The sequence below is a fragment of the Diceros bicornis genome, chromosome 18, assembly GCF_020826845.1.
Source record: "Diceros bicornis minor isolate mBicDic1 chromosome 18, mDicBic1.mat.cur, whole genome shotgun sequence".
NCBI classification, from domain to species: Eukaryota; Metazoa; Chordata; class Mammalia; order Perissodactyla; family Rhinocerotidae; genus Diceros; species Diceros bicornis.
In genome coordinates this window covers 50,527,585-50,554,717 of record NC_080757.1, presented here as the reverse complement: position 1 = coordinate 50,554,717, position 27,133 = coordinate 50,527,585, and the positions used below count along the sequence as shown (strand labels likewise).

General features: G+C 37.9%; 1 protein-coding gene across 1 annotated transcript in view; it reads left to right on the top strand.

Moving 5' to 3' along the window:
* ABCA6 (ATP binding cassette subfamily A member 6) overlaps positions 1-27,133 on the top strand; it is a 56,492-nt gene that overhangs the window by 24,011 nt on the left and 5,348 nt on the right. The window contains exons 15-35 of the mRNA XM_058561444.1: positions 427-517; positions 1,413-1,552; positions 5,044-5,160; positions 6,179-6,362; positions 6,758-6,924; positions 9,077-9,210; positions 11,041-11,178; positions 13,821-13,928; positions 14,732-14,905; positions 15,135-15,248; positions 17,397-17,516; positions 19,072-19,149; positions 20,418-20,509; positions 21,456-21,576; positions 22,186-22,303; positions 23,452-23,543; positions 23,800-23,978; positions 24,432-24,507; positions 24,586-24,680; positions 25,599-25,718; positions 25,918-26,058. Of these exons, the coding sequence (XP_058417427.1) occupies positions 427-517; positions 1,413-1,552; positions 5,044-5,160; positions 6,179-6,362; positions 6,758-6,924; positions 9,077-9,210; positions 11,041-11,178; positions 13,821-13,928; positions 14,732-14,905; positions 15,135-15,248; positions 17,397-17,516; positions 19,072-19,149; positions 20,418-20,509; positions 21,456-21,576; positions 22,186-22,303; positions 23,452-23,543; positions 23,800-23,978; positions 24,432-24,507; positions 24,586-24,680; positions 25,599-25,718; positions 25,918-26,058 (2,599 nt within the window). The remainder of the gene's footprint in view (positions 1-426; positions 518-1,412; positions 1,553-5,043; positions 5,161-6,178; positions 6,363-6,757; positions 6,925-9,076; positions 9,211-11,040; positions 11,179-13,820; positions 13,929-14,731; positions 14,906-15,134; positions 15,249-17,396; positions 17,517-19,071; positions 19,150-20,417; positions 20,510-21,455; positions 21,577-22,185; positions 22,304-23,451; positions 23,544-23,799; positions 23,979-24,431; positions 24,508-24,585; positions 24,681-25,598; positions 25,719-25,917; positions 26,059-27,133) is intronic.

The window sequence follows — 27,133 nt, the reverse complement described above, 5'->3', positions numbered from 1 at the left end:
TGGGGATGACAGAAGTCTAGTCCCATTGTAGAATTCCTCGCTGACTGTACATTTACTAGATTGTGACCCCTCATAAAAGATTGTGATTTTTTTCAGAACAGCTATCAATTAAACATCAAAATCTTCTTTAATATATGTTTGGTTGAAAAATATCCACTCATTCTTTAGCATCCAGCATAGAAAATATGCCAAGTAATTTATACTTTTTTTCAGAAGTATTGGAGGGCAATGAAGTAGACTGGAATGCATAAGCTCCTTTTAAATGCATAAATTTTAGTGTGTGTTGCAAATTTTTAAATGCACATTAGATATAGTTATGCCCACAGAATACTTCTTTAGAAATCTGAGCTTTGGCTCCTGATCTATATTTTCTAGAGAGGGAAGAAATGACTCAATATCCTTTCTTTCTGGCTTCTTTTTACTCAGATAGAAAAGTGATCTTGTCCAATGGGAGGCTGAAGTGTGCAGGCTCTTCTGTCTTTTTGAAGAGAAGATGGGGTCTTGGATATCACTTAAGGTAAAGACTTCGGGGCTAGATTAGAGATAGATAGCTAGATGGATAGACAGATATACTGGTATAATCAAAAGGTAGACACTTAGGAGAGAGAATTGGCCTTATGCTTCATCTCTGCCAAACTGGATGGATCAGTGTTTCCCAAATGCTTTTTCTACATTCCTGCCTCCTTGTGTCTTTACTAATGCCAATGATAAGCAAAATTTCAAAATTATAAGCCCAGGCTGCCTGATCTCAGCAGGGCTACACTTTCAGGATGTTCCTCTGTGCAGCATAAACCTTACTTTCTTCCTACTCTCCATTTTCCTCAGCTGATCCGTATGATTCTATAATATATTTTCATTCTTTCATAGGGCACAAAGTCAAATAGTTTCAGAAGCTAGTATCAGCAGAGATTAAATCTGGTGGTAGAGGGTGAAGAAGACTGTGTCTAACAAGAAAATGTATCCAGGCTAAAGGAATTAAAAATAAAGAAACTTATGGTCAAACAAAACATGAACATAGGACAAATTTCCCTATTAGCCACTAATTTCTGATATCTACGTGGTCTTGTGTAACCATCATTTCCCCTAAGAAGTCTCTTCTGCCTAATGTTCTCACCTCCCTCTGTGTATCTTCATATTTGATATATATAGTTTTAATTACGTTATGTATTTGTTTGTATATTTGTAGCTCTTCTGAGTTTATACACCTTCTCTGTGTAGATCATAAGATTTTTCAAACTGATGGTTTGAATAATTATTAACAATTATTATTGTTGTTATTGTTTACTCATTTTGTTGGTTCCATAAAGCCAAGTAAAGTAGTACCCAAAGGCTAGATATTCAATAAAAGTTCTTCTTTTGTGGTATAGCAGTGGAGAAAATACAAATGAATTGTCTTTTCTTTTAAATATTAGTTTGTACACAAATGAAATATGTGATCCAGAAAAAATAACATCCTTCATTAATCATCACATCCCTGATGCTAAATTGCAAGCAGAAAGCAAAGAAAAGCTTGTGTATACTTTGCCTGCGGAATGGACAGATAAATTTCCAGGTAACTTAAATATGATTACAATGGAATGAAATTTTGGAACAAATGTTCACATTATTGCTACAATCTACAATTTTTTGTTTAATGGAGTTGGGTTTAGTTTTAGGTTGGGTTCCCCAAGGAGCAGAACTTGAGATGAGGATTTTAGTGTAATTAACTGTTTGAAAATTGATGCTTAGAAGCACCAGTAGGGAATGGGGACATGAGCGGGAAGGGAAGGGAGCCGGGGAAGTTTATATTATCGAGCAAGTCGTTGCGACAAGAAATGAAGGTGTAATACCACAGGAGAAATAAATGGACGAGTAAACACATGGGCTCAGAGTTATGTCACCGGAGGGATGAGAAAGCTGGGGTATTTATTCGCCATTCCTTGTCCATCATGGGTTAAGAGATGCTCCAGGACCATTAATTTTCTGACCCTTCTTTCTTGTGCTCAACATGAGCTTAGCATACTTGGGAGCCCAGAAAAAAAATGCCTTCAGGCAGGTGTTCTTAGTAAGCAGATTTGCTAAATATAGGCAAGAATAGAAGAGTTGGGGATGGGGCTTCAAGGTGTTGGCTACAGGTTCCCTTTTGTATTTTAATTCAATTGTATACGTATTTATTTCACAGACAAAAACATAGTTTATTTATTCTGCAAAAGTGTTCACCGTGAGTTCCCAGCCTGCTGGGTAGTGGTAGCAACCTAGGCTTTGTTTGATAAGTAGTCCTAATCATCACTAACTCTTTGTACAGTGCTTAGTCTGAGCCAGGCACTGTTCTAATGGCCTCATATATATCAGCTCATTTAGTCCTCACAAAGATTCTATGAGGTGAGCGCTATAATTTTCCCTGTCTTACAAGTGAGGAAATGTATCTCATTCTTTTATGACTTAAACAGCTTCCTTTTTGTTTAAACATTTAGTTTATTATAAGTTTAACTCCCTATAGGCCTGATTTACACAGGCTCATTTGGATGATTCAGTCTCATTAGGCAAATACTCAGGAATTCAGACTTAATCCACCTCCAAATATGGCACTCTGTGTGTCCTTGTAGTAGCATGGAAGATGGCGTCCTCAGGACCATGGGCTATATACTATGTTATTCTGTTCTTGGACTAATGTCCAGTGAGATGCAACTAGCCCACCTTCTTTTTGATTGGGGAAGGGGAGTAGTGAGTTACATGCTAGTACCACCACTAAAATATGTCACTTAGCCAGAGTCCCTGGTGTTGATGTGTCAGCCCATGGCAGCCTCTTTATGTAGGCCCCAGGCCTCTGCAAGTCCAATGGTATACTTATGTTTTTGCTAGGACATAGGAGACTCCTAGATCTCTGGCATGCCATGTGCAGGCCTTGGGGGAAACACAGTGCTGCTACCACCTCAGCACTCATCTAGTTCCTCTCAGTAGTGTTGCTGGCCATCATCCCATCCGGTGTAGAAAGTGGCACTGAGAGTCTTCTCAAAGAAGCTTGCGTCCTCATCCAAGTATCCATCATGGAAGAAGTACACAAGAACCTTTATTGGGTTTATTGGGAAGCTATTATATAAAAGGTATTGCTCAAGGTGCTAGGGATATAGAATTAAAGAAGACATGAGTCCCTACCCTCAAGGAGCCTACATTCTTTGTGTGGGGAGAAGAGGAACACACAATAAAACAAACAGTATTACAATTGTATAATAAAATAATAATCAAGGCCATATGGATTGGAGAAATGACTGGTGTCAGGCTGGGGTTTATACAGAGTGGTCACAGAAGGCCACAAAAAGAAAATGGTCTAGAGCATTCTGAGCAGAGGGGAAAAGAGAGTGTCTGTCGTGCAGTGAGTAAGGGAGGAGAGTGGCAAGTGGGGAGGGGTCAGGTTGTAGGCAGAGCGCCTCACTCAGATGGAGCTTTAGAGGCTGTGGTATGGTCTTGGATTTTATTTTAAATGCATTGAAAAACCACTGGAAGTCATTAAGTGGGGGATTATTGATGTGATATGACTTATATTTTCATTCTCTGGCTATAAAAGGTCACTCTGGATATAGAGGAGCAAGAATAGATACTGGGAGACCAGCTATGTGACCATTTCAGAGGTATAGGTCAAAGATGATGGTGATTGGGCTACCGTGGTACTAGTTGAAAGATGGATGGAAGTGGGTGGATTTGAAACATATCTGGAGATAAAGTCAAAGTGTCTGACTGATGGCCAGTCTTTGGAGCATGAGGAAAGTGAGAAATCAAGAGGGACTTCTAGATTTTTGGCTTGAATCGCTGGGTGGAAGGTGGTGTCATTTATTGTAAAATGATGGTAGAGACAGTTGGGTAGGATGGAGAAAGAGAAATTAATATTCTATTTTGGAAATGTTTACTTTGAGATGCTTTTAGACTTCCAAGTGGAGATATCAAGTGGCTAAGAATATAGTTGGTTATAGGACATGAGAAATCAGAGAACAGTCAAAGTGAGAATTGAATTTGGGAATCATCAGGATATAGATGGATTTAATGCAAAGAGATTGGATCAGAGTGTATGAAAAGAGAAGATGATCTAGGACTGAGCCCTCAGGGGAAAGTAGAGGAGGAGTCAGAGGGTGGTGGAAATCGAGACCTCCCAATGAAGTTAGAGGAAAAACAAGAGAATATGTTCTTAATATCTCAAGCGACAAAACGTTTCTAGAAGGAGAGAGTAGTCAACAACTTTGAATGCTACTGAATTAAAACAAAAAAAAACAGAGAGAGAGACCAAGTTAAAAGAATAAAATAAAAATAGAAAAAACTTCTCCCTTGAATTTAATGACATAGAGTCGTTGATGACCTTGAAAAGAGCAGCTTCTGCGGAGGGATAAGGGTAGCATTTGGATTTGTGGGGGTTAAGTTGAATAGGATGTGACAACTTAAAGGCAGAAAAGTAGACAAATCTTTGAGCCATGCGCATGCATGGGCGTGTGTGTAGGAAGAGATTGTTTTTTTGTTTGCTTTTTTTTTTGTTTATCGGGTGTCCTTACAGTATTTTTGCCTGCTGTTTAGGATGACCCAGTACACGTAAGAGACATTGATGATACAGGAGAGAGAGAGAGAGAGAGAGCAGAGATTAATTTGGCAAGTCCCTGAGATGCCAAAAGAGGATAGAATTCAGAACACAAGTCAAAGAGGTAGCCTTTGATAGGAGCAGCTTCAAGTCCATACAGAAGGAAGACCCAAAATATGGGTAGAAATACACATGGATTTGTGGTGTGGAGATGAGAAGATGATGCTCTTTCCAATTGCTCATATTTCCTCAAAGAAGTTTGTGGGGTATTCATAGGTGAGGATAGAAGATGGAATGCAGATGGTTTGAGGATAGAGGGAGAGGTCTGACATATTCATTTTAGAGAGGGAGAGCATTCTAATGAAATTTTTCTTCTGCTTATTGTGATATTCCAAAGACATAAATTTTCTGAACGATATTCTGCATCATCTTTTAAATGTAGATTTTAGATTTAGGTATCAATGTGATATTTCCAATGTATCTGATCTGATCTGTTGCCTTAGACCTTTTCAGTGATCTTGATAAGAGTTCCGGCCAAGGTGTGATGAGTTATGACGTTTCCATGTCAACTCTGAATGAAGTCTTCATGAAACTGGAAGGAAAATCAGCTATCGAACAAGGTAAATCCATTTGTAGAATTCACAGAAAATCAACTTCCAAGTGATCACGTACCAATTTAGTATTTATAATGTCTTATGCGTGATTCACACTAAAGAATATGACAAATTCCAAATTTGACTCTGCTGTTTGGAAAGGGCTGTCATTGTTTCCTAACATCACTACTAGGACTGTACACAGACTCCTTCTTGGAAAATACCAAATTGCTCTTTGAAAACTATTTGCTTCAATTTAAACAGTGTCCTCCTATCTCCAGATACTCACTGCTTCTTGAACACTTTGAGGATGTGAAAGGCTCTCAATCAGGGTCATGAAATCTGAGCAGATATTTCTTATAAAAAATTGTTCTTAGCTTGTTAATATGCAAACTTCCACAAAGATCTTAATGGGGAAGTCTTGGGACCATCTCATATGTATTTTAATGGGTGATGCTGATAAGAGCAGTCATTTATAGAGCCCCTATGCCAGACGCTTTGATCAATGTGTGAATATATTGCATTACCTTCCTACAATAACCATACTTTCCACCAAGTGTCATTGGCGCTATCTTACACATGAGAAAATCATACCGAAGTTTAGCAGTTAAGTGATTTGCCCCAAATCATCCCAAGTCATATATGTGGGAATCAGGTACAGATCTGGTGGTTTCAGAGCTGGTAGTCTTTCATCTACACTTCTTGATAGCTTAATAGTAAACATTTAGGCATCAATGACAGCCTATTCCTGTGGAGAAGATTTCTTGGAATCTCTCAGAATATTGTTACATGTGGGACTTTCTATGCCTGTTGACAGACTGGGCATAATGAGGTCACTCTTTAGTGAATTTTTCGTTGGGTATGAATTCAGCATTTTTTATCACTGGGTTTATTGAACGTGGACATCATAAACATAATTTGTTTCTTATATTGTTTGCTTTGTAACCACAAACATTCTAAAATAATTTTTAATGTTGAAAAGAGAAAACTGTGATACCCAAGGGTGGCATTAATAATGTGTCTGTGTGTATGTGTGTGTGTGCAGACTTTGAACAAGCAGAAAGGATAAGAGACACAGAAAGCCTGCACAAAACGGAGCTGGCTCGCTCTTCTCTCCCTGAAATGCAGAAGGCTCTGAGTGACATGGGCCTCTGGAGGATGCAGGTCTGTGCAATAGCGTGGCTCCGTTTCTTAAAGTTAAAACGTGGAAAGAAAACGCTTTTGGCCCTGTGAGTATCAGAGTACTGTTGTTTTGTAAGTGAGTTTCAAAAGAGGGTCAAACCAGAAGAGAATTTAAAACTAGAACACAATACGCAACATTCCTGCCAGAGGCAACAACATTCCTGCCGGAGGAGGCAACATCTGATTTTACTGATAGTGGGAATACCTGTCTGTTACCACTTGATTAGCTTTATCTACAGGTCTGCTTCGTTTTCATAGTTTGATAGCCTGGTGTTTATATAGCAATGCCTTTTAGTACTGTTGGCCCGCTAAAGTACAACTTCCAAAATTTTAGCACCTATAATCAAGGTGTAGAGTTGGCACTCGACAAATATTTGTGAAATATTTGACTGAATAAATAAAATTGCTATAGATTTATATGGTTATTTTTCTTTATTGGTAGACTATTGGTATTTGGAATTGCAATGTTCCCTTTGATTGTGGAAAAGATACTTTATGCTGTATTAAATGAAAAGAATGATTGGGAATTTAAACCTGAATTGTATTTCCTCTCTCCTGGACAACTTCCCCAAGACTCTCGTACCAGCCTTTTGATCATCAATAACACAGGTGAACAGAAAAACAAAATGTAAATCCAGAAATAAGTTATTTTTATTGTTACATAGCACATGTAAAGGGGAAAAAGCAAATCATGAGAAGAAAAATGTGTATTTAAACTTCATGTATAGAAAACAACTTTGAGGAGTAGTGCGTATTTGCTCTGATTTTGGAGATGGTGGGGAGGGTGGGACAAGATAGAAGGAACCCAAGTCACTATAGGAACGGAATAGAAGGACCCTGGTAGAGCAGGGCTGCCTATTTACCTGACTACCCTGAGCCGTTATGTGAGAGAGAAATAAACTTCTATATTGACTGAACCCCTCTATTTTTAGATCTCTTTGTCACTAGCAGCCTAACCTCCACTATAAATATTATACACACTGATTGACATGTAAAGATGGTATTTTTATACACTGTGCCCCTCCAACAGGATCTAGGAAGATTCCTTAAGAGGATTTGGAACCTGTGCTCTTGTTATCCTAAATGATGGGTAACTGGTTTTGTCTAACTGCTTATTTAACTTTGAAGAAGAAGCTTTTATGTTTCTGCCCAAGCTATTAAAATATATTCAGAGTAGGAGTCCTCTCTGGATGAGTTCTCCAACACATTCCAGTTTTCCATATACATTTGTGATTCAAGGTATAGAAGTCTCCTCTTTAAACAAAGGTTGTCTTTTCATTTCTGTTTCTCATTCTTGTGGTTTTCTATTTGGGTTTTGGAAAGTAGATTGTATTCACTCTCCTATCTCACTGAAAGCCTTGCTAATTGTGTATTTGACTTCCAAGATCTAGAATTGTTTCTTCACCTTTCAGCCTGTTGTTGTCTCACGTATGTATTTTCCTCTCTAATTACTCTGAGAACAATGTTCTTGTGTTAACTTATTTATTTTTTCTTCTCTGTGCTCAGTTGTTAGGTATTTTGTGATATAAGTTTGGAGTTTCTATGCCATCTTGTTTCTCTTTTCTCAAAATCTGACGATTATTGGTAAGATGTTCATATTTAAATTGGAGAATCCCTATTTGCCCAGGTGAATGTGGTCACCATTAGGGTATCTTACCTCAAGTAACTGGGGAGATGCAGTGGGACAAACACTGCCCCAGGGTACATGGAAAGCTTATTTTCTATGTGTACCTCCATATCCCACCTGGTGGAAATCCTAATTAGGATTCTAATCCCAGAGCCCCCTCTGAGTGTCCCCAGTATGAACTCCCATTTCAAAGTCCAAAAGAGCAAAAAATGAGAGTCCTCCTTTCTCTTTTCCTATTCCGTCCTGTCCTTCTGATTGCCTGGAGTTACTTTAGGTCCTGCCCTACTGTTATCTCCAGATACTGTCTCTTAGAAAGTAAATTGGGGGTCTTGTAGCCTGGAGACAACTACAGCTGCTGCCTGCTCTGTGTGGAACGCAGGGAGGGGCCTGTGGTCACCTTGTTCCAGGTGTGGTTGACCAGTCAGTGAGCCTGACTGTGGCTTCAGAGCCCGCTTTGCCCCTTGAATTTCTCCATTCTGAGTTCTGATATCCTGGAAATTGGTTTTATCTTTGCAATTGTTTGCTCCTATGTGCTCTAGGCTGTGGGTTTTTCTCAGCTCTTAGTTCTCTGTCAAACAATCTCATCTGCTTTCTTCCTTAGGGGCAAATCAGAAACTTCAGTCTGATAGTGGCACCTTTTTCGTTTCCCAGTTCCCAAGAAAAAATATATTTATGTACTATATATGTACGTAATACATATGTAAATATGTAAAGGTATATGTTATATATACATATATTTATTTTTATGTTATTTCAAAGAATAAGGGAGAGAGGAGAGTGTTATTATTGGCCATTTTAGGCTGGACAATCTGAAGTACTCCTCATATAATTATTGTATCTCCACAAACGTTTGAGTTCAAATGTATTTTTAAGCAAGAATCATAAAATAGAATTATCTTATTTTAATGGTCACGTGTTAACTTGCCTTAAACAGAATTTTAAAGCTAACTCATCACAGCATAAGATTCCATAAACTGAAGACGGTAGAGTGGTTTCTCTTTCAGGGGCCAATATTATTACTGTGGTGCCCAAAGAGACATGCCTGCACATAAGATTCTATAAATATTGACTGTTAAAAATTTGACACATATGTCCTTGCTTTTATATTGTCTTCTATTATTGATTTCATACTAGACTCAAATATTGAAGATTTTATACAGTCACTGAAGCATCAAAATATACTTTTGGAAGTAGATGACTTTGAAAATAGAAATGGCACTGATGACCTGTCATACAATGGAGCTATCATAGTTTCTGGTAAACAAAAGGTGTGTTTGCCTCTTGCTTCTTGTTTTGCTTTTATGAGAAAAAAAAGCCCCAAGACGTTAATAAAGTGCTACGTTTTAACTGTTTCAAAAACTGCGGAAAGTCAACCCAGGTAGTATACAGCAATACGATTCAAAAACATTTTGGGTCATTATTGAATAAATTGTGAAGTTTAAAGAAGTTTTTGTAAAATATTTCCTTTTTTTCTCTTCTATGATAATTTGTACTTTATTTTTTGTAATTTTTTAAAATGTGGAAATAATATTTCCGCATTTATTATACTTACACAGAAGTATATAGAACACATATGTACGTCTTCATTATTGCAAAGTGAATTAAAATATTAAGTGAACACTCACATTACCCATGTTATCACCATTCATGTTAAACAAAAGAACATTGCCAGCATCCCAGAAGCCCTCTGGTTGTTTTTCCTAATGATAAACCTCTCCCTCCCTCCAAAGTAACCACTATCTCACTTTTACGCTCCTCAGTTTCTTGCTTTTCTTTGTAGTTTTACCACTTACAATACTTCCCTAATCATGATAGTTTAGTTTTGCCTGTTTCTGACCTTCACAAGTGTACAACTTGTAATCATAAAATATGTTGTCTTTCTTGTCTACTTTTATTTTTATTTTTTCAAGTTTATTACTATTACTTTTTTATTGACATATAATTGACATATAACATTATATTAATTTCAGGTGTGCAACATAACATTTTCTATCTTAACTTTTGAATTAGATAATTTTTACATTTCAAAGTAGCTAAATGTAATTGCCTTATTCAGACTCAATAAAGTAATAGACCTTATAATTACTGACTCATATAGTTATGAATTTAAGGAATCCTATTCAATAACTAACTACCCAAATAATGTTTTCATGTATTGAGAAAAGACATTAAATACTTTAATAACCACATGAAATCTCTGAGAGAAAAGTGTTCTCAGTCTGCTATCTTAACATCTTTCAGTTTGGGTAAAAAAAGTGCAAGCAATAGAGATCCTTCCAGGATCATGACTATTGTAACTACATCATCAGTAAAACTCTGAGTCTTACTTACATTCCATTGAAAATTAGGGAGCCACATTAAATGAAAATACCTCTTTATTTCTTGCTACCAGGGAAATAAAAACAAAAACTAAAGCCTTTGAAGCTGCATCAGTGAATTCAGTTCTACCTAAACTAGGTACATCATAAAAAATGGAATCTCTTTGTGCCAACTGTAGGAAACTATGTTGTTTGTCAGTTGCTTTACTTGTTAGTTATCTAACATATTTATTACATGAACTATTGGTAATATTTAAGCAATACTGAGCCTCTTGATGAATATATAAACATTTTCATAAACATGAAGAACATAAATATTATCGTAGAAAGTGTGAAAATGCTTCATGGGCAGTGTAGCCATGAATATTTTATGAACCCCGTGCTTGTCTCTTATCCAGAAGATCATGGTTCCTTCGCTTGCTCACTGCAAACTGAGTGTGTCTCCTTGTCAGGGCTACTTTTAAATTCCGTTAGCTGAAATTTCCTCATCAGTAAAATGGAGACAAAATGATCTAAAATTAGTAATATTAATAAAAATTCATCTTGCCAACTGTGCTATCCACTGTACTAGGGTCTAATATACATTATCTCATTTGAACCTTATAATAACCCATTTATTACCCCCTTTCACAGATGAGGAAGCTCAGAAAGGTCAGTTAACTTGAAGATGGTCACACAGCTAGAATGTGGCACTGTTAGGATCTTCTATAGAAAAACTTTGTTCTTTAAGAACAAATTAACATTATTTATTTTATTTGCATTTGTTTGTTTTATATTAAGGATTATAGATTTTCAGTTGTGTGCAATACCAAGAGACTGCACTGTTTTCCTATCCTTATGAATATTATCAGCAATGGGTTACTTCGAATGTTTCATCATACACAATCTATTCGAATTGAGAGAAGATCATTTCATTTGGTAAGTATCAGATTTACTCATTCTGAATAACTAGGAATTTGACAAGAAACCCATGTATTCCCCTTTAGCTTTTAAATATTCATAATTGGTTGTTATCCTAAAAATTATTATTTTGTTCTAACATTTTAAACAGATTATATCTAACAAAATATGATTTTTTTCTTGTCAAGTTATTATCAGAGAATTCTCCTGGGGGAATACTTTTCAATATTATGTCATAGTCTCCTAGGGAATCTTCTGAAAAATTATGCACACTTGAGTGCAGAAGGAGAGAGAATGAGAGCGTGTGTGTACACTGTACTGGAAGTCAAGAGCACTTGGAACCCAGCTTTAGAATCTTATAAATCTAACATAACTTGTTAGTGGACCGTCCACTGACTAAATAGGCGATAGACTGACTGACATGAAGGAGAATTTGCCGGTTCTTGGGCTACCTGCTTTCTGATGAACTCCTTCACCTCCCGTGGTTGCTCTACATTGCAGGGGTGTCTCATACACACAGGCTGCATTTTCAGGATTCTATGTCTGCCAGCTACAGGCTGGGTTTAGGCAACTGGAAGCAGTGGTGGGAGCCAGGAGAACAGGAGGATTCCCCACCCGGGGCTCCAGTCACATCACTTCCTTCCTTTGTCCCTCTAGCTGAGAAGTGACAGTGGCTTCTCACTTCATCATCCTTGTTGGCTTCTCTGCCCTTTCCACCCATGTAACCATTACCACTGCCTGATTAATTTCTCTCTGTTTTAAGTGCTGAAGGTGGTTATGGTTTTCTGATTAGACCCTGACTGATATCCAAGAGGGACCTCTCAAAACTGACTCCAACTGTTTTAAGCCAGGAGGTTGGAAGAACAATAAACATGATTAGAAATGGAGCCATCAAAAAGGGAAGCCCATTTTGTGACAAAGGAGTCGAATTCAGTTTTGGCTTCACTGCATAAGTGGTGCTGGGGGTCCACGCAAGAGCAGATGGACGGAGTATACTTGAGAGGTCAGCAATGGAGACATGCATCTGTGAGTTGAAGCCACCACTGACCGTGTGAACAGGGAGAGCAAGGGATGGTTCAAGGGTAGTGGAAGGGAACTCTCCAGAAAGTGGAACCAGCTGGTAATAGAAAGAGATAGACGTTATCCCCACTTGGTCCTTTAGTTTCTTCATGTCATTACCTGTTTGCTCAGGATCAAAATGGATCAAGGCCCCATGGCTACACTCTTAGGAATCCCCAGTGGCACACATCTTTCCTCTCTCGGCCATTCTTATGAAGATGGTAATGCATTTTCCCACCTGGTGAAAAATTGGAATTTATAGGTGTAGCCTCCAAAGCCTTATATAAAGTTTGAGAATTGTAGAATTATTTTGAGATAGGCTATTGCATTGCTCTTCTGTAATTATATCCATGAAGCAGTCTTTGTACCCTACCTGAGCATAGTCCCAGCCTCAGGCAGACACCAATTTGGAGGTGGTGATTTGAAGTTCATCTTGAAGATGGGCTCAGTGGCATCGAGTTTTCTTTTTACGTCTATGCTTCAGAACACACCCACCCAGCTTCACATATCCATCACTAGGTTTGCTGAGAAAGATATGCTCATGCCTGAATAATTGTTCATCTAGGATTGCAATTTCTGAACTATTATTTTTTTGTATGGTGGTAAAAAATACATAACATAAAATTTACCATAACCATTTTTAAGTGTATAGTTTGGTAGGGTTGAATATATTCACATTATTATAAAACAGATCTCCACAACGTTTTCATCTTGCAGAACTAACACTCTATACCCATTAGCCAATAACTCCCTATTTCTCCCTCCCCACGCCCCCTGGCAATCACCATTCTACTTTCTGTTTCTATGAATTTGATTACTTTTGTTACCTCATAAAAGTAGAATCGTATAGTATTTGTCTTTTTGTGACTGGCTTGTTTCTGTCATCTATGTTGTGCTTTGTGACAGGATTTCCTTCCTTTTTAAGGCTGAATAATATTCCACTGTGTACACGTACTACATTTTGTTTATCTGTTCATCTGTCCATGGACATTTGGGTTGCTTCCACCTCTCAGCTATTGTGAATGGTGCTGCAAGGAACATGTGGGGGCAGATATCTCTGAGACCCTGTTTTCAGTTTTTGATATGTGCCCTGAAGTGGGTCCTGAGTTATTTTGTTAATTTTTTTTTTTTACTTCTGTTTTTTTCTAGGAGTTGAAGCCTCATGTTAAATGATTAGAAATCATTTTCCCTCCCACCTTCATGTGTAGATGTTGATGAACTAGATGTACACTTTTTATTTTGATTTTTCAATATTTCAAAAACCATATTCCTTTTTTTGTTTTTTTGTGAGGAAGATTGGCCCTGAGCTAACATCTGCCAATCCTCCTCTTTTTGCTGAGGAAGACTGGCCCTGGGCTAACATCCATACCCATCTTCCTCTACATTATATGGGACACCGCCACAGCATGGCTTGACAAGCGGTGCATCGGTGCGCGCCCGGGTTCCGAACCTGTGAACCCTGGGCCGCCGCAGCGGTGCACACGCACCCAACCGCTTGCGCCACCGGGCCGGCCTCTCAAAAACCACATTCTTTATGATTATTAGTATTCGTTTCATTTTTTAAAATATTCACTGGTTTAAAGTACCTTTTATATTTGCAGAATTATGTACTAATCTGGGCTGAGCTGCTGGAAGGCTCCTTTTTCTTATTTCTGGTTGTGTGCAGCATTTCTCCCTACATCGCCATGAGCAGTGTCAGCGATTACAAAGTAAGAAAAGAGAGAAAAAAGAAAAGGGACTTCAGGGACTTCTGTAATTGTATTTTGCATGCTATGTGTTCAAAATATTTTTCTGTGATAAAAACATTTAAACACACGTTTAATTTAGATAATGTGGTTAAGCATTATTTCTATCAAGTCAGAAAATTTACTTCTACAATAACAAAATGATTTTTACTTCAAAATTACAGGAAAGGTGCAATAATTTTGCAGGGACTCAAAGGGAGATATTATAAAACTTTTGACTATATTATTTCCTAACCACAAGGAGGAAATCATTGATGTTGAAATTGAGGACCAAATTTAAGACTTGAATTCCCCTATGTACTGTGGAGAATATGAATTTTTGTTATATTTGTGTTTGATTATGCTCTTTATCCAGGAAAAACAGTTAAATCAAATTTAGACAAGTCACCACAGTCACTCTCCCAGAGAGTATTTGGATAGTGGAGAATTTATTGTCCTTCAGGCTACAAAGTAACATTTCTTTTGAAGGAAATTAATGCCTTGAACATTTTGTGGTCTCCTTTTCTATTCATTTTTCATGAGCTAAAGTGGGGTTATGAATCAAACCTGTCAGATAAAACCATACTCATTTTCAAAATTGCCACTTATGGAATTGGCTCCTAAACAGTATGTGCATAATTAAAATTATAAAAAAAATAAAATTATTAGAAGATTAAAAAATATTAGAAGATTAAATTTATATTTATCTTTTAAAAAAACCTTTCAATGTGTTTGTTTTGGATTTGGATTTCAGTTGAATCTGTGTACCTCTTGTGTTTTTTCATCAGAAAAGAACGAAGTCCCAGCTATGGATTTCGGGCCTCTACGCGTCTGCTTACTGGTGTGGGCAGGCACTGGTGGATGTTACCTTCTTTGCTTTTATTCTCCTTTTAATGTACTTAATTTTCTATGTAGCAAACATAGCGCACATTTATCTCACAAGTCGAATTGTGTTTGCTTTGGTAAGTCACACGTTACATAGACAATATCTTATAATGTAATTCATAATAAATTTTAACATTGATATTTTATATAATTGAGACATTTTCATTTCTATTTTGTCATAAACAAAACAAAAAAAAACAGGAAAAGTACATGTGCAATAAAATACTTTAAAAATATTTGTAATTGAATTTTTCCCTCAGTTAATATTTCAGTTTTTGACTTTGATATCATTTGTATTATCTTCAGGTTGTAATTACGCTTGGTTATGCCATTTCCCTTATTTTCCTGACCTATGTGATATCGTTTATTTTTCGCAAGAGGACAAAACACAGTGGCCTTTGGGTATTTTGCTTCTCTTTTGTAAGTACATATACAAACAAATAAATAGAGAAATGGAGTTCTTTTTCAAACTTTCAATGTAACACTAAATATAGTCACTTTTGTCTTGAGCAATGGGGAAAATTAATATCTTAAAATTACACCATAGAAAGGAGAGGGAAGTGTAATATGTTACAATATTGCCTTTTCTTATTTTAATCCATAATAATTCAAAAATAGTTGGCAGCAAAGGAAAAAAGATATCCCATCATATGCAGATGTATTTCAATTTGAAATATACAGTGTTTCAGAGTCACATGTTTGATTCTCTGCTGTGGTCCTTTATTTGCTATAGTTTGTTCATATCACAATGAGAACATCTTAATCATCACATTAGTTTGCAAACCTACTAAAAAAGATGTTCTGCATTGTCTTGACTTTCCTTAGAAATAACAAAGTCAAATTGCTTCATTTGTTCATTTATTCACTTTGCAGCTGAGGAACTGTGCAAGAGGAATGCATAATTGATAATGCAGATTCTATTCTATATACATGGCAGAAGGCAGAATAGAATCTACATCTTATGTAAAAATGTATCATAAGTTGATGGTCAGTGCAGTAGTCCTTTTTGATCTTGGGTATATTTGGAAGGACAGTTTAGGCAATGTCTCTTCATCATTAAGTAAAGCCACAGTTAACAGTTAATTTGTTTCTAGAGTCCAATGGACTCCAGTACCTGCAAGGAGGTGACACTTCATGGATATCTTAGGCCCTTGTCTAATAAAGAAGCACCCTTCTAGCCCGTATTGCAGCCCAGTGGTGGAGGTATAGTAGCACATCTTCTTAGCACACTGAGCCATAGGGTATTTCCTTTGATGCTGTTTGAAATCCTATCTTGATCCAGTGGGTGAGAAAGGAGGAAAAAACGCCTACAAAAGCAGAAACTTAGAGGCAAGTAGAATAAGAGGAGTCGGCTAAGTTGACTAAAGGACTTAGAGTTATAAAAAAGAAGGAGATAGGAGAAAAAATAGAAGAACGTGTTGTCCTGGAAGCCAAGAGAAGAGAAATATGTAAACATGGACAATTGTGCGATACTTTTGCAGAGAGATTGTGGTGATTGTAAAATGAGAAGAGTCCTATGGATTTGCTATCTAAAATGCTTATTGTGCTCTTACTGAATACTTGATTATAAGTTATATGGTTCTATTCCCAATTGCTTTTTATATGTATATTACATATTCCTCAAAATTGTAAATTGACACAACATTCCCTTGTATAACAATCCTCAAAATATTATAGTTCTCTGACATAAAGACTTAGGAATCACACACACACGGAGTTTTGAATTCCAGCTTTGTCATTCCCTAACTGTGGTTTTGAGGCTATTGTCTAAGGTGTCTGGACCCTAGATTTCTCATATATAAAGGGAGGGATAATAAGAATAACCACATTATAGAGTAGTTGTAAGGATTTAAATAAGTAAGGCACGCTAAGTTCTAAATGCCTGGCATTTGTATAATATTCAGTGAATTTAGTAGTTATGATTCTTATTATTTTTATTATAATTAATACATTAATAAGATTCAGCAGAGATTCAAGTGCTCAATACACACTTGTTAACTGATAAATTGATCCTTAAAACAGAAAAATTTTAAATACACATTTCCCAGTATTCTAAAAGAAAATGAATCCATGCAATAAAAATGCACAATCTTGGAAAAATCATTTGTTTGGAATGGGGAAGAAATGCACCAGGGAGGACAATTAGAATGCTTTAGTCTAGGTGAGAGGCAATATGGATTCGTCTTTTTTATAACTGCTCATATACCTTTTCAATATTTACAGATTTTTATACATTAACAATATTGTTACCTTAGCTATAAAAAGTTAATTCCTCTCTTTATCCTGTTATCTTAGATTGCATTTAACCACTGTCAGGAAGTCTATTTGGTCATTTTAGCTTTCACCTTAATCTCCTGATTTTTTGATCTAAAAATTTTCTGTTGGGGAGCTAAAAGTCGTATATATTCTCAATAACAAATGCTCCTCTCTTCCCTTCTCCTTCTGGAAGGGGTGTATCTGCATATGGGGAAATTCTGATATATAGGATGAGAACACCAGCATCTTCAGTATTTTCTCACATATTAATGGACTGAGTGTGTCTGACATATATTTCAACTTGCCTTGTAGACCTCAATCATCATGTTTGGCATCGTTTCAATGAATCGAGCCGACTTACGTAGCTTGGTTCCTAGCATGGTATTAGTTCCCTCATCTACCTTGAGTGGATTTATAGCTTTTTTGGGAGAGGTAAGAAATGTTACCAATTGTGTTATTAATTTTGAATATGCAGCGTATTCAAGTGCTTTACCAAATCTATAAAGACAGAAAGTAGGCTGGTGGGTTCCTGGGGCTGGGTGGGAATGGGAGTGACAGCAAATGCATACCAGGTATCTCTTTGGGGTGACGTAAATGCTCTTAAGTGGAATTGTGGTGATGCTCTCACAACTCTGTACATTTACTAAAAATTCTTGAATTGTACACTTAAAATGGGTAAATTTTATAGCATGAAAATTTAACTTCAATAAAGCTGTTAAAAAAGCTTTGCCATATGCACTTTGCAAAATGTAAGCACTGTCAAATGCTATTCAAAACTAATGTCAGATTGAAAAAGGTGGCCTAGCTTGATGAGTATTCATTATTCACTGTGAGGATACACTCGTGTAGAATATTATTCATTCATTCAAAAATATATATTCAACACTATTCTTTGTTAGGCACTGTACTAGTAACTGGGGACGCCTGATGAACAAGATAGCACAGTCCTTCCTTTCACGGAGCTGAGTGGAGACAAAGACAGACCAGCCCCAAGCAAGTGAATGCCAGGGGTTTAAAGGTTACAAAGGAGAAGGCGAACTGCCAAGGGAGAGAGAGGAAGAACAGGTGATGTGCTCTGGAGAGTAGGGAATTCTTCTGGGGGAGCAGTGTTTCCACAGAGTCTTGAAGAATGAGTAAGAATTCATTAGCGGGAGAGTGGGGCAGGAGTAAGTGTGCTCTGCAGAGGAAAGCAGAGGCATTGAAACAGGAAAGACCAGCAGGTGTTAAATAAACTGAATGTGATTCAAACGGAAAAAGGTATATAATGAGAAGAGCAGAGCAGCTCAGTCAGGAACGTACTTTTTAGGGCCCTGCACCATCCTGGATGAAGAAAGCAGAGAGGACTCCCCTAATCGCTTGTGTTCTTGGGGTCCTGGGAAAGCCTTCCAGCTACAAAAGCACTTTTCCATTGGCTGAGCAATGCCTGGAATTCTCAATTGGAAATTCATTGCTTTGCTTAAAGCATTTCTCTCCCAAAATACAAGTAGACCTACAAGGTGAAGTACATTAACCTAGGTCTGTCACACATTACTTAGGAGGGATGAGTTACTTTTTGAATGCATTGATTGATGAAGAAATAATAACTGGATGGGACCAATTATTGTCATGGGAAATAGTCACCACTGGGGTAGGAAGGACCCTGTAAAGGCCTGTGAGGGGCATTTAGGACAGTTATTGTCAATCTCCAGAATTTTTCATGGTGCAGGCACCTCTCTCTGTCATGTGTTCAATATTTTCACCAAACATTAAACCAAAAGATTAAAAAAAAAAAAAAGAATTGGAAGAGAAGAACTGACATAGGATACCTGCTCATTGAGAGACAGTGAGAGTTGAGTAGGGCCCCCTCTCTTCTCTGCAGGCAATTGCTTGGGCACACAAGGGAGCCCAGCTTAATGAGGAAAATATTCAATATGCGAAATGCCATTTTATTTAAATGCAAATTGTAAAGCTGATGAATTTCCATTTAGCCATTTTTTTGTCTTTGCAGGGAGTCAACAAGCACCAAGATAATGTTCAAGACCCAAATTATGATCTAAGTGGAGTTGATTTTCTGTTATGCCTAATAGTAAGGACTTTCTACCTCACCATCTATTTTTTTGGATAGTTATCATTTACTATAATAACTATTTGATCTTGTCTGAAGTGTGCCAACTTCGAAAGTGTTTTTAATGTAATCTTAAATAAAGCAATTACATTCAGACATGATTCTAAATCCTAGAGTTACTTTTTATGTGCATGAATGGACTGTGTAAGTCCAGAATTCAATATAAAGTTAATTTTTCTTGTGTATTTATCCTTTTTTGCTGCCCCTTCCAAATTTGAGAGAGCTTGTAAAAAATACACATGCAATATGACTTAAATCCTTTGAATTAGAGATAAAAAAGCAAAAGTCGAATAATAAAAAGGAAAAGAAAAAAATGATTACATTGGTATATTTAGCCTGAAGAAAGCTATTGTCTTTGAATACAACGTGTCAGTATGTTGCTAGGTATAGGAGGAAATACAGACAGAAGTCCCTGCCCCCTTGGAGCTTATATTCTGATGGAGGAAGACAGATAATAAACTAAATACATAACAGATACTGTGTTAGATGGGTGGTCAGGAAAGACCTGGCTGAGAAACAAAGATCTGAAGGAAGTAGGCTCTCAGGGAAAGTTTGGGGATGAGCATTCCAATGGCAGGGGGCAAGAGTGCCCCTGGCTTATTCCAGGGTTAGCCAGGAGGCCAGTGTGGTTGTGGCCGAGTGACCAAAGGGGAGAGTGGCACTAGAGATGGTCACAGAAGTAATAGGGTAAAATGTAGGGTGGACAGAAGGGGTTGCAGAGAGCGTTCTGGGTCACTACAAGGACTCTGACTTGGAGTAATTGAGGAGTCATTGGAGGGTTTGAAGAAAAGCGATATCATCAAACTTACGTCTTAAGGACCTTGTGTTTTAAAAGAGTAGCCCTAGTGACTGTGTTGAGAATAGATGTTTGAGGCAAGAGGAGAAGAGGGAGACCAGGTAACAAGGTGCTGTAATATTACAATAAGAAATTATAATGACCCTGGCCTGGGGGGAGTGGCACAGCAAGGGTGAGAAGGAGCTGGGTTCTGGATACTTTCGAAGGTAGAGCAGATAGAATTTGCTGACAGACTGGATGTGGGTTGTGAGAGGAAGAAAGCAGGCAGGATCCACTAAGCTGGGTAGTCACTGTCTAGCTGGATTTCTCCCCCGATTTGTAAGAATGATTCATATCTGTGTTACCTGGAGACAAATGGCCACCAATATAATTTAAATGTTTAAAAAGTATTGTGATTTTATGCCTAAATATAACTGTTTTTCTTTGCTCCTAGCCTTACTTTCAGGCTTTGCTATTTGTTTTTGTTCTAAGATGCATGGAAATAAAGTGTGGAAAGAAAATAATGCGAAAGGATCCTGTTTTCAGGTTGGCATAAAACTTAATTTCATACTTAATATGGTATTTTAATATTCCTAGATAGTGTCTGTACTATCAACTTGTTAATGTGGATTCATATTTACAATGTAAACAGCATGGTGATTTTCACGATGGTCTGTGGGTTGCTGGCTTACTGCCAGGAAACAGGACTCTCAGGCAGAGTTCTGCCACTGACCAGTTGAGGGAAGCTTTCAAATTCCTCAGAAACTTAATGGGGGGGGGGTGCTGGTCTGGTGGCCTAACAATTAAGTTCATGCGCTCCTCTTCGGTGGCCCAGGGTTCACAGGTTTGGATCCTGGGCACGGACCTACGCACTGCTTATCAAGCCGTGCTGTGGCGGCATCCCACATAAAGTAGAGGAAGATGGGCATGGATGTTGGCCCAGGGCCCATCTTCCTCAGCAAAAAAGAGGAGGATTGGCAACAGATGGTAGCTTAGGACTAACCTTCCTGAAAAAAAAAAAATTAATGAGTACTCAAATATACCATTCTCCCATTGAAGATGATTATACATCCTTGAACAGAAGAGATGGGGTGGAAATGGTTGAGCAACATAGTTCAGAGTGCTTCACGAGTAGAGGGGCTCTAGACAGAGTGAACAGGGAAAGAAATTGAGGTGAATGTCGGATAGATTAAGATGGGCTCAGAGTGAACAGAGAAAATGTAGGTGACCTGATTTTTAAAGAAGCGGCAGGACTTGCTGACAAATTTGAAAGGGTCAAAGATGCAAACAAAGTTATGACAACACCACCAAGAAGAAGATTCTAGCTATCCGGTTGGAAGTTCTTGGCAAAAGCAGAAGCAATGTTCACACAGCCATCATCCTCACCAGTTTGTTGAAAGAAAGGCCAATGGTAAAACCAGAGGGAAACTGATTTTCAATGTATCTTTGACAACAAGAAAGCTACATGTCACACATTTCATTTTCTCCACAGAATTTCCCCCCAAAGTAGAAATGTTCGACCAAATCCAGAAGAACCTGTAGATGAAGATGAAGATGTTCAAGCAGAAAGAATAAGAACAGCAACTGCCCTGACCACTTCAAACTTAGAGGAGGTAGAAAAGCAAGTGACAAAGTGGATTTAATGGAAATATTCAAGAATTATCAAGAATAGAGGTTGATATGCTGGTTTTCATTTTGAAAGTTTGGATTTTGGTGCATTTTCGTAATATGTGTTTTCATAATCTTAAATATGCAGGCATTTCTTTGGAGTGTTGTGGAAGCTCAAAGAAGAACACAAAACATGATGGTTTTAGTCTTTTGAGAAAAATGGACTTTGATAAGTAGAGCTATAATTTCAAAACCAAAAATTTCATGAGTTGAGGAATTTATGTGAGACTTGTTATAAAATCCTTAAGATTTTAAGAATTATTCTTTTATTTGATTTAGATGTTACGATGTTTCCATGAGATTAGACACTTCTGTTCTGGGAAGGCCATGAGCCGCCTTCCATGAAACCATGCTGTTTTCTCAGTCCATTTAGAAGTAAGGAATATTATTGACATCAATGAATGCATGTTACATTTGAAACAAGCAATATGGATTACCCTCAACTCAAAATATGGTTTGGTTTAAGACATAGGGCAGGGAGGTTCCAGTAGGGAGAACATAGGACCGTAAAGTGTCTGAGTTTAAGAGAAAAATCACGTTGTCCTCTATTCCAGAAACCAGTCATAATTGCCAGCTGTCTACACAAAGAATATGCAGGCCGGAAGAAAAGTTGCTTTTCAAAGAGGAATAAGAAAATAGCAGCAAGAAACATCTCCTTCTGTGTTAAAAAAGGTTTGGAAGAATCACTTTTTTTATTTACCATTGTTTTTAAAAATATCAACTGAACATATATGTTATAGGCACCGTTGTAATTGCTGAAGCATTCATTCATTCATTCATTCAACAGATATATATATTTTTTTGTTGTTGTTCATTTGTTTGTTTTTTTGTTTTTTGAGTGTGCCAGGGACTGTTTTAGGCTCCGGAAATGTAATTATGAAAGAATCAGGCAAGTTCCTGTGTTCATGGATTTTACATCCTAAGAGGAGTTGATTAACAAAAAATAACTTATCAAGAAAAGTGTCAGATATCACATAGGCAAGTTCTGTGTGGAGCATTCAAATATGTGAAATGACGTGAGTGACTTAGGGCTGCGTTCACTGAGGGTGAGAGAAGGCCTTTCTTGAGCAGTGACGGCTAAGCCAAGATCTGGATGAGGGCAAGGTGGCAGCTATGTGAGCATGACAAGAGCACCCCAGGCAGAGGAAGCAGTGAGGGCAGGGACCAGGCATGAGGACGCCTTTGGAGTGGTTGAGGCACAAAGAGTCCAGTGGATGCATCTGCAGAGGGGAGGGATGAAGTTAAAGAGGTGAGCGGGACCAAAGACAGCTGAGAGTTTAGATTTCATACCAAATTAGGGGAATGCTACCGGAGGGTTTTTAGCAGGCTTTTTGTCACCATTTAATGTATATTTTGAAAAAATTACACATTGGCTATTGTTTGTTCATGAATTTGGGTGGCAGACAAGTTAAGAGGCTTTTATATCAGTTCAGACAAAAGAGGATGGTGGCTTGGACACAGGTGGTGGAATTTGGGGTGGAGAAAATGTCCCTGACTCCCCAAGTTTAGCAATCATTTATATGTGTACACAGCACACAAGCCATCTACTATCAAAACCAATCTGGGGACATTTTTAACTGAAAGAGTAATCTGGAAAAAAAAGACAGATGTATTGACACCAAATCCATAAGCTTTTCACTAACACTTATATAATTATAGGAGTTAAAGGACATGTTTTGATGACATGGATTACGTATATGTTATAACTTTCAAAATGGTGCTAAGTAAGGGGTGCACGTATCTCAGAAGGTCATTGGAGAAACAGGTTTATGTTAATCAATATTCGCTTCCAATATTAATAGTCAGTGTTCCTTTTTCAGGTGAAATTTTGGGATTGCTGGGACCCAATGGCGCCGGTAAAAGTTCATCTATTAGAATGATATCCGGAGTCACAAGGCCAACAGCTGGAGAGGTACTGAAAAATGAAGAAATGTTTCCATTCTTGAAATATAAATTTTGTGGTAAATATAGGCTATATCTTTGTAAGACTATACTTTTATATTAGTAGTTTACATAGTTTTTTTTACAATAAATATATGAAGTAATTTCCATATATTTCTTTGACGCTCAAAATTTTAGGCATTTATCAGCTATGTGTCAGTTTCTTGAGTAATCGTGTGATTGGAGAAGAGGATACATGTGTTTCTAAAACTGGTTTACTTTCTTAGGTGGAATTTCAAGGATGTAGTTCAGTTTTGGATCATCAGGTAGATGACACGGTCAAGTTCCTGGGGTACTGCCCTCAGGAGAACGTGCTGTGGCCCAACCTGACAGTGAGGGAACATCTGGAGGTGTTTGCTGCCGTGAAAGGGCTGAGGAAAGGGGACGCCTCCGCTGCCATTTCACGGTACAGAGAGGTCATGTGATTCTTTTGTGTCAAGAGGCAGGGAGGCTGTACCATTGACGGTGAACTCACTAATAAAGAATGGAGAGTGGAAATGATGTCTCCACCTTTTCAGAGTGTCAGTGGTAGAGCAGGGATGGGGGACAGGAGCTGTTTCCTGCATCCCTGATTGAGGGGTCGTTAAAAAAATATTGCATAAAATAATTGACAATGATGAGCAAATGAATAATCATCCATTTCAGTTCCAAATTCAGAATTCTAGTTATTCTTAAAATCTTTTTACGAGGTGAAGAATCTTTCATGTTCCAAAACAAAGTGCTGCTTCTTTTGATCAGTAGAGTTAGAGTTTTGAGAATAATAGTGCCAAGCTTCCCTCCAAAGCTGTTACTCTTCCGTGTGATTACATTTTCCCCAAATCCTCTCTTGATCTGATATTCTCGTCCTATTTTCCATCAGATTGGTGGATGCTTTCAAACTGCATGAGCAGCTGAATGTTCCAGTGCAGAAATTAACAGCAGGAGCCGCTAGAAAGGTATGTGTGGTGTGTGATGTTATTCTGATGTTATTCTGTGATGGTGGCAGCAACTAGGTGTGTTTCTCTGCATTTCAGTTGTGTTTTGTGCTGAGCATCCTGGGAAATTCACCTGTCTTGCTTCTGGATGAACCGTCTATAGGCATGGATCCAACAGGACAGCAGCAAATGTGGTGAGAATTATCATAACCCTCAGAGCCAGGAGGATAAACCTAATGTAAAAGTTGCATTTTTAAACTGATCTTGGAAAACCAAAACCGCTGGTTCCTAATTTAGTGGGGATAATCCATATTATTAGAAAAACAAGTATTTAACAAATAGATTCTCTAATGTTGCATCATATTCATGTAGTATTCACACTAAAAAAACAAAAAACCTCTAGGTATTTTGTCAGAGTTTTAAGTCTTGCAATTTGGAATGTATTTTAATTATTGAGATGTCTATAAGTTTCCTTAGAAACTATTAACTTTCTGACATAAATTCCCCATTTCCCTTTTTTCCTCCTTTTACCTAATCTGTCAAATTTATTTGTACAGTTTTTCTTAGTTTTAAATTCTTTTTACTTTCACATCTAGGACTTTCCATTTGGATTAATAAAACTCTCCAATCCAATTTTATATTTGTGACTGCCCAATATTTTCTCGACTTTTTAAAAGACTTGTGTTATGGAAATTTTGCACAAATGTGAAGAGAATCCTTTATGAACCCATTATACCCATCACCTAGTTTCAACAGTTACCCACGTAAGACCATCTATACCTCCACCCACTTCTCCCCACTCTCCAATTATTTTGAAGCAGATACTAGGTGGCATATGCTTTATTTATAAGTATTTGTTAGTATCTCCAAAAGATATGAAGTTTTCCTTTTCTTTTTTAACTTAACCAGAAGACCATTAGCATAACTAAAAATATGCAAAACTTTTCTTTATGTTATCAAAAATCTAGTCAGTATTCACACTTCCTGGTTTTTTTGAATTAGTATCTAAATATGATTCATAAACTGTATTTTATCTATAAAATTTCCCCTCTATCTTTCTTTTTTTCCTACCCTCTTTCTTTCAGTGGTGTTAATTTTTTGGCTTACTTTAGGCAAACGATCCAGAAAGCCGTTAGAAACACAGAGAGGGGCGCCCTCCTGACCACCCATTACCTGGCTGAGGCTGAGGCCTTGTGTGACCGCATGGCCATCATGGTGTCTGGAAGACTGAGGTAGGTGTCTTTCCAGAGCCTGCACTTGGCTCCCAAAATGAGATTCCCTATGAAAAGGGCAAAATCATGATGCGCACCTTGAGTTCTTCCTTTCCACTCCCTCAGTGGCATCCTTTCCCCTACATTTGAAATTTAAGAACAACATGAAAAAATTTAAGGAGTAATATTTTTCCCAACATGTTTTCCTTCTTGCCCACAGATGCATCGGCTCCATCCAACAACTGAAAAGCAAATTTGGCAAGGATTACATTCTAGAACTGAAAGTAAAGGATGCTTCTCAAGTGACTTTGGTGCACATCGAGGTTCTGAAGCTTTTCCCACAGGCCGCACAGAGGGAAAGGTGAAAGGAGCTTTCGATGATGAAGAAATCTGTTGGCTTTATGCACTCAGTGGTTCTTTTTCTGCTCTGTGAGACTTTCAGGGTTATTTGACTTTATAATAAAGTTAGGGACCTCAAAAACTGATTTGTTGAGTTTTCCAGATTATAGGAGATTTGGGAGCTACCCAGGAAGCTGTCCCCACCTTCACTGCCCCTGCCCCCAGGGAGGCTTGGGGACACCCTGTGTGGGCCTTCTCAGCCATCCAAGACTGGTCCCTAGCCCTGGAGGGGGACTTGTAAAAATTAGGAGAAGGAACGTCTGATAACTCAGATCTACACAGGACTGCTGCCAAGCCCATGACCCCCATGCCCCCCAGGCCTCCCTGTAAATATAAAAAAGATGTAAATATTTATAATTTAAAAGATGCAACTATTTAGAGTGAATCTTCCTCATGTGAAACAAACAGCAATTGAGATAATTAAAGAGTCTCCCTTTAATGGAGTTTTCATGCCTCAAAATGGAGAATAGAAAGGGGTAGGATGTGTGCATGCATATACGTATGTGTGTGTTTGTGTATGTCTGTGTGTTACTGGGGAGGAGGGCCAGGGAGTAGAGCAGGAACTAAATTTGAAATTCCTTGGAGGGATAAGCACAGCAAAGACGCAGGACATAACAACTGGGATTTTTATTTTAGCACAGTGTGAATGTAATGGAATTACCTTAGGTATATGCCCGGACATGTAACTCAGTCCTATTCCCGGACCCTCGGTGTCACAAATCCAAGAAGCGGCTTTGATACAGGTGGAAAGGTCATGACTAGTAAGACTGGAGGAGCAGGGAGTGAGCTGAAGAGGGCCACTCCCGGAGGTCTGGGCAGCTTTAGGGCTACTTGGGGCAATCAGACTTCTGTTTGGGGTTGTCGGGGAGGAAAAATTTTCCTTTACCCTTCTAGGTTCTTTTGCCTGGCGTAATAATTAAACTGACATAAGAGAGATTAACAGGAGAAAAACAAATTTTAATTTTGTATGTACAGGAGCCCCACAAATATGTGGGAGGCTTCCCGACAGTCAGGCAATTGAGGCTTATATGCCACTC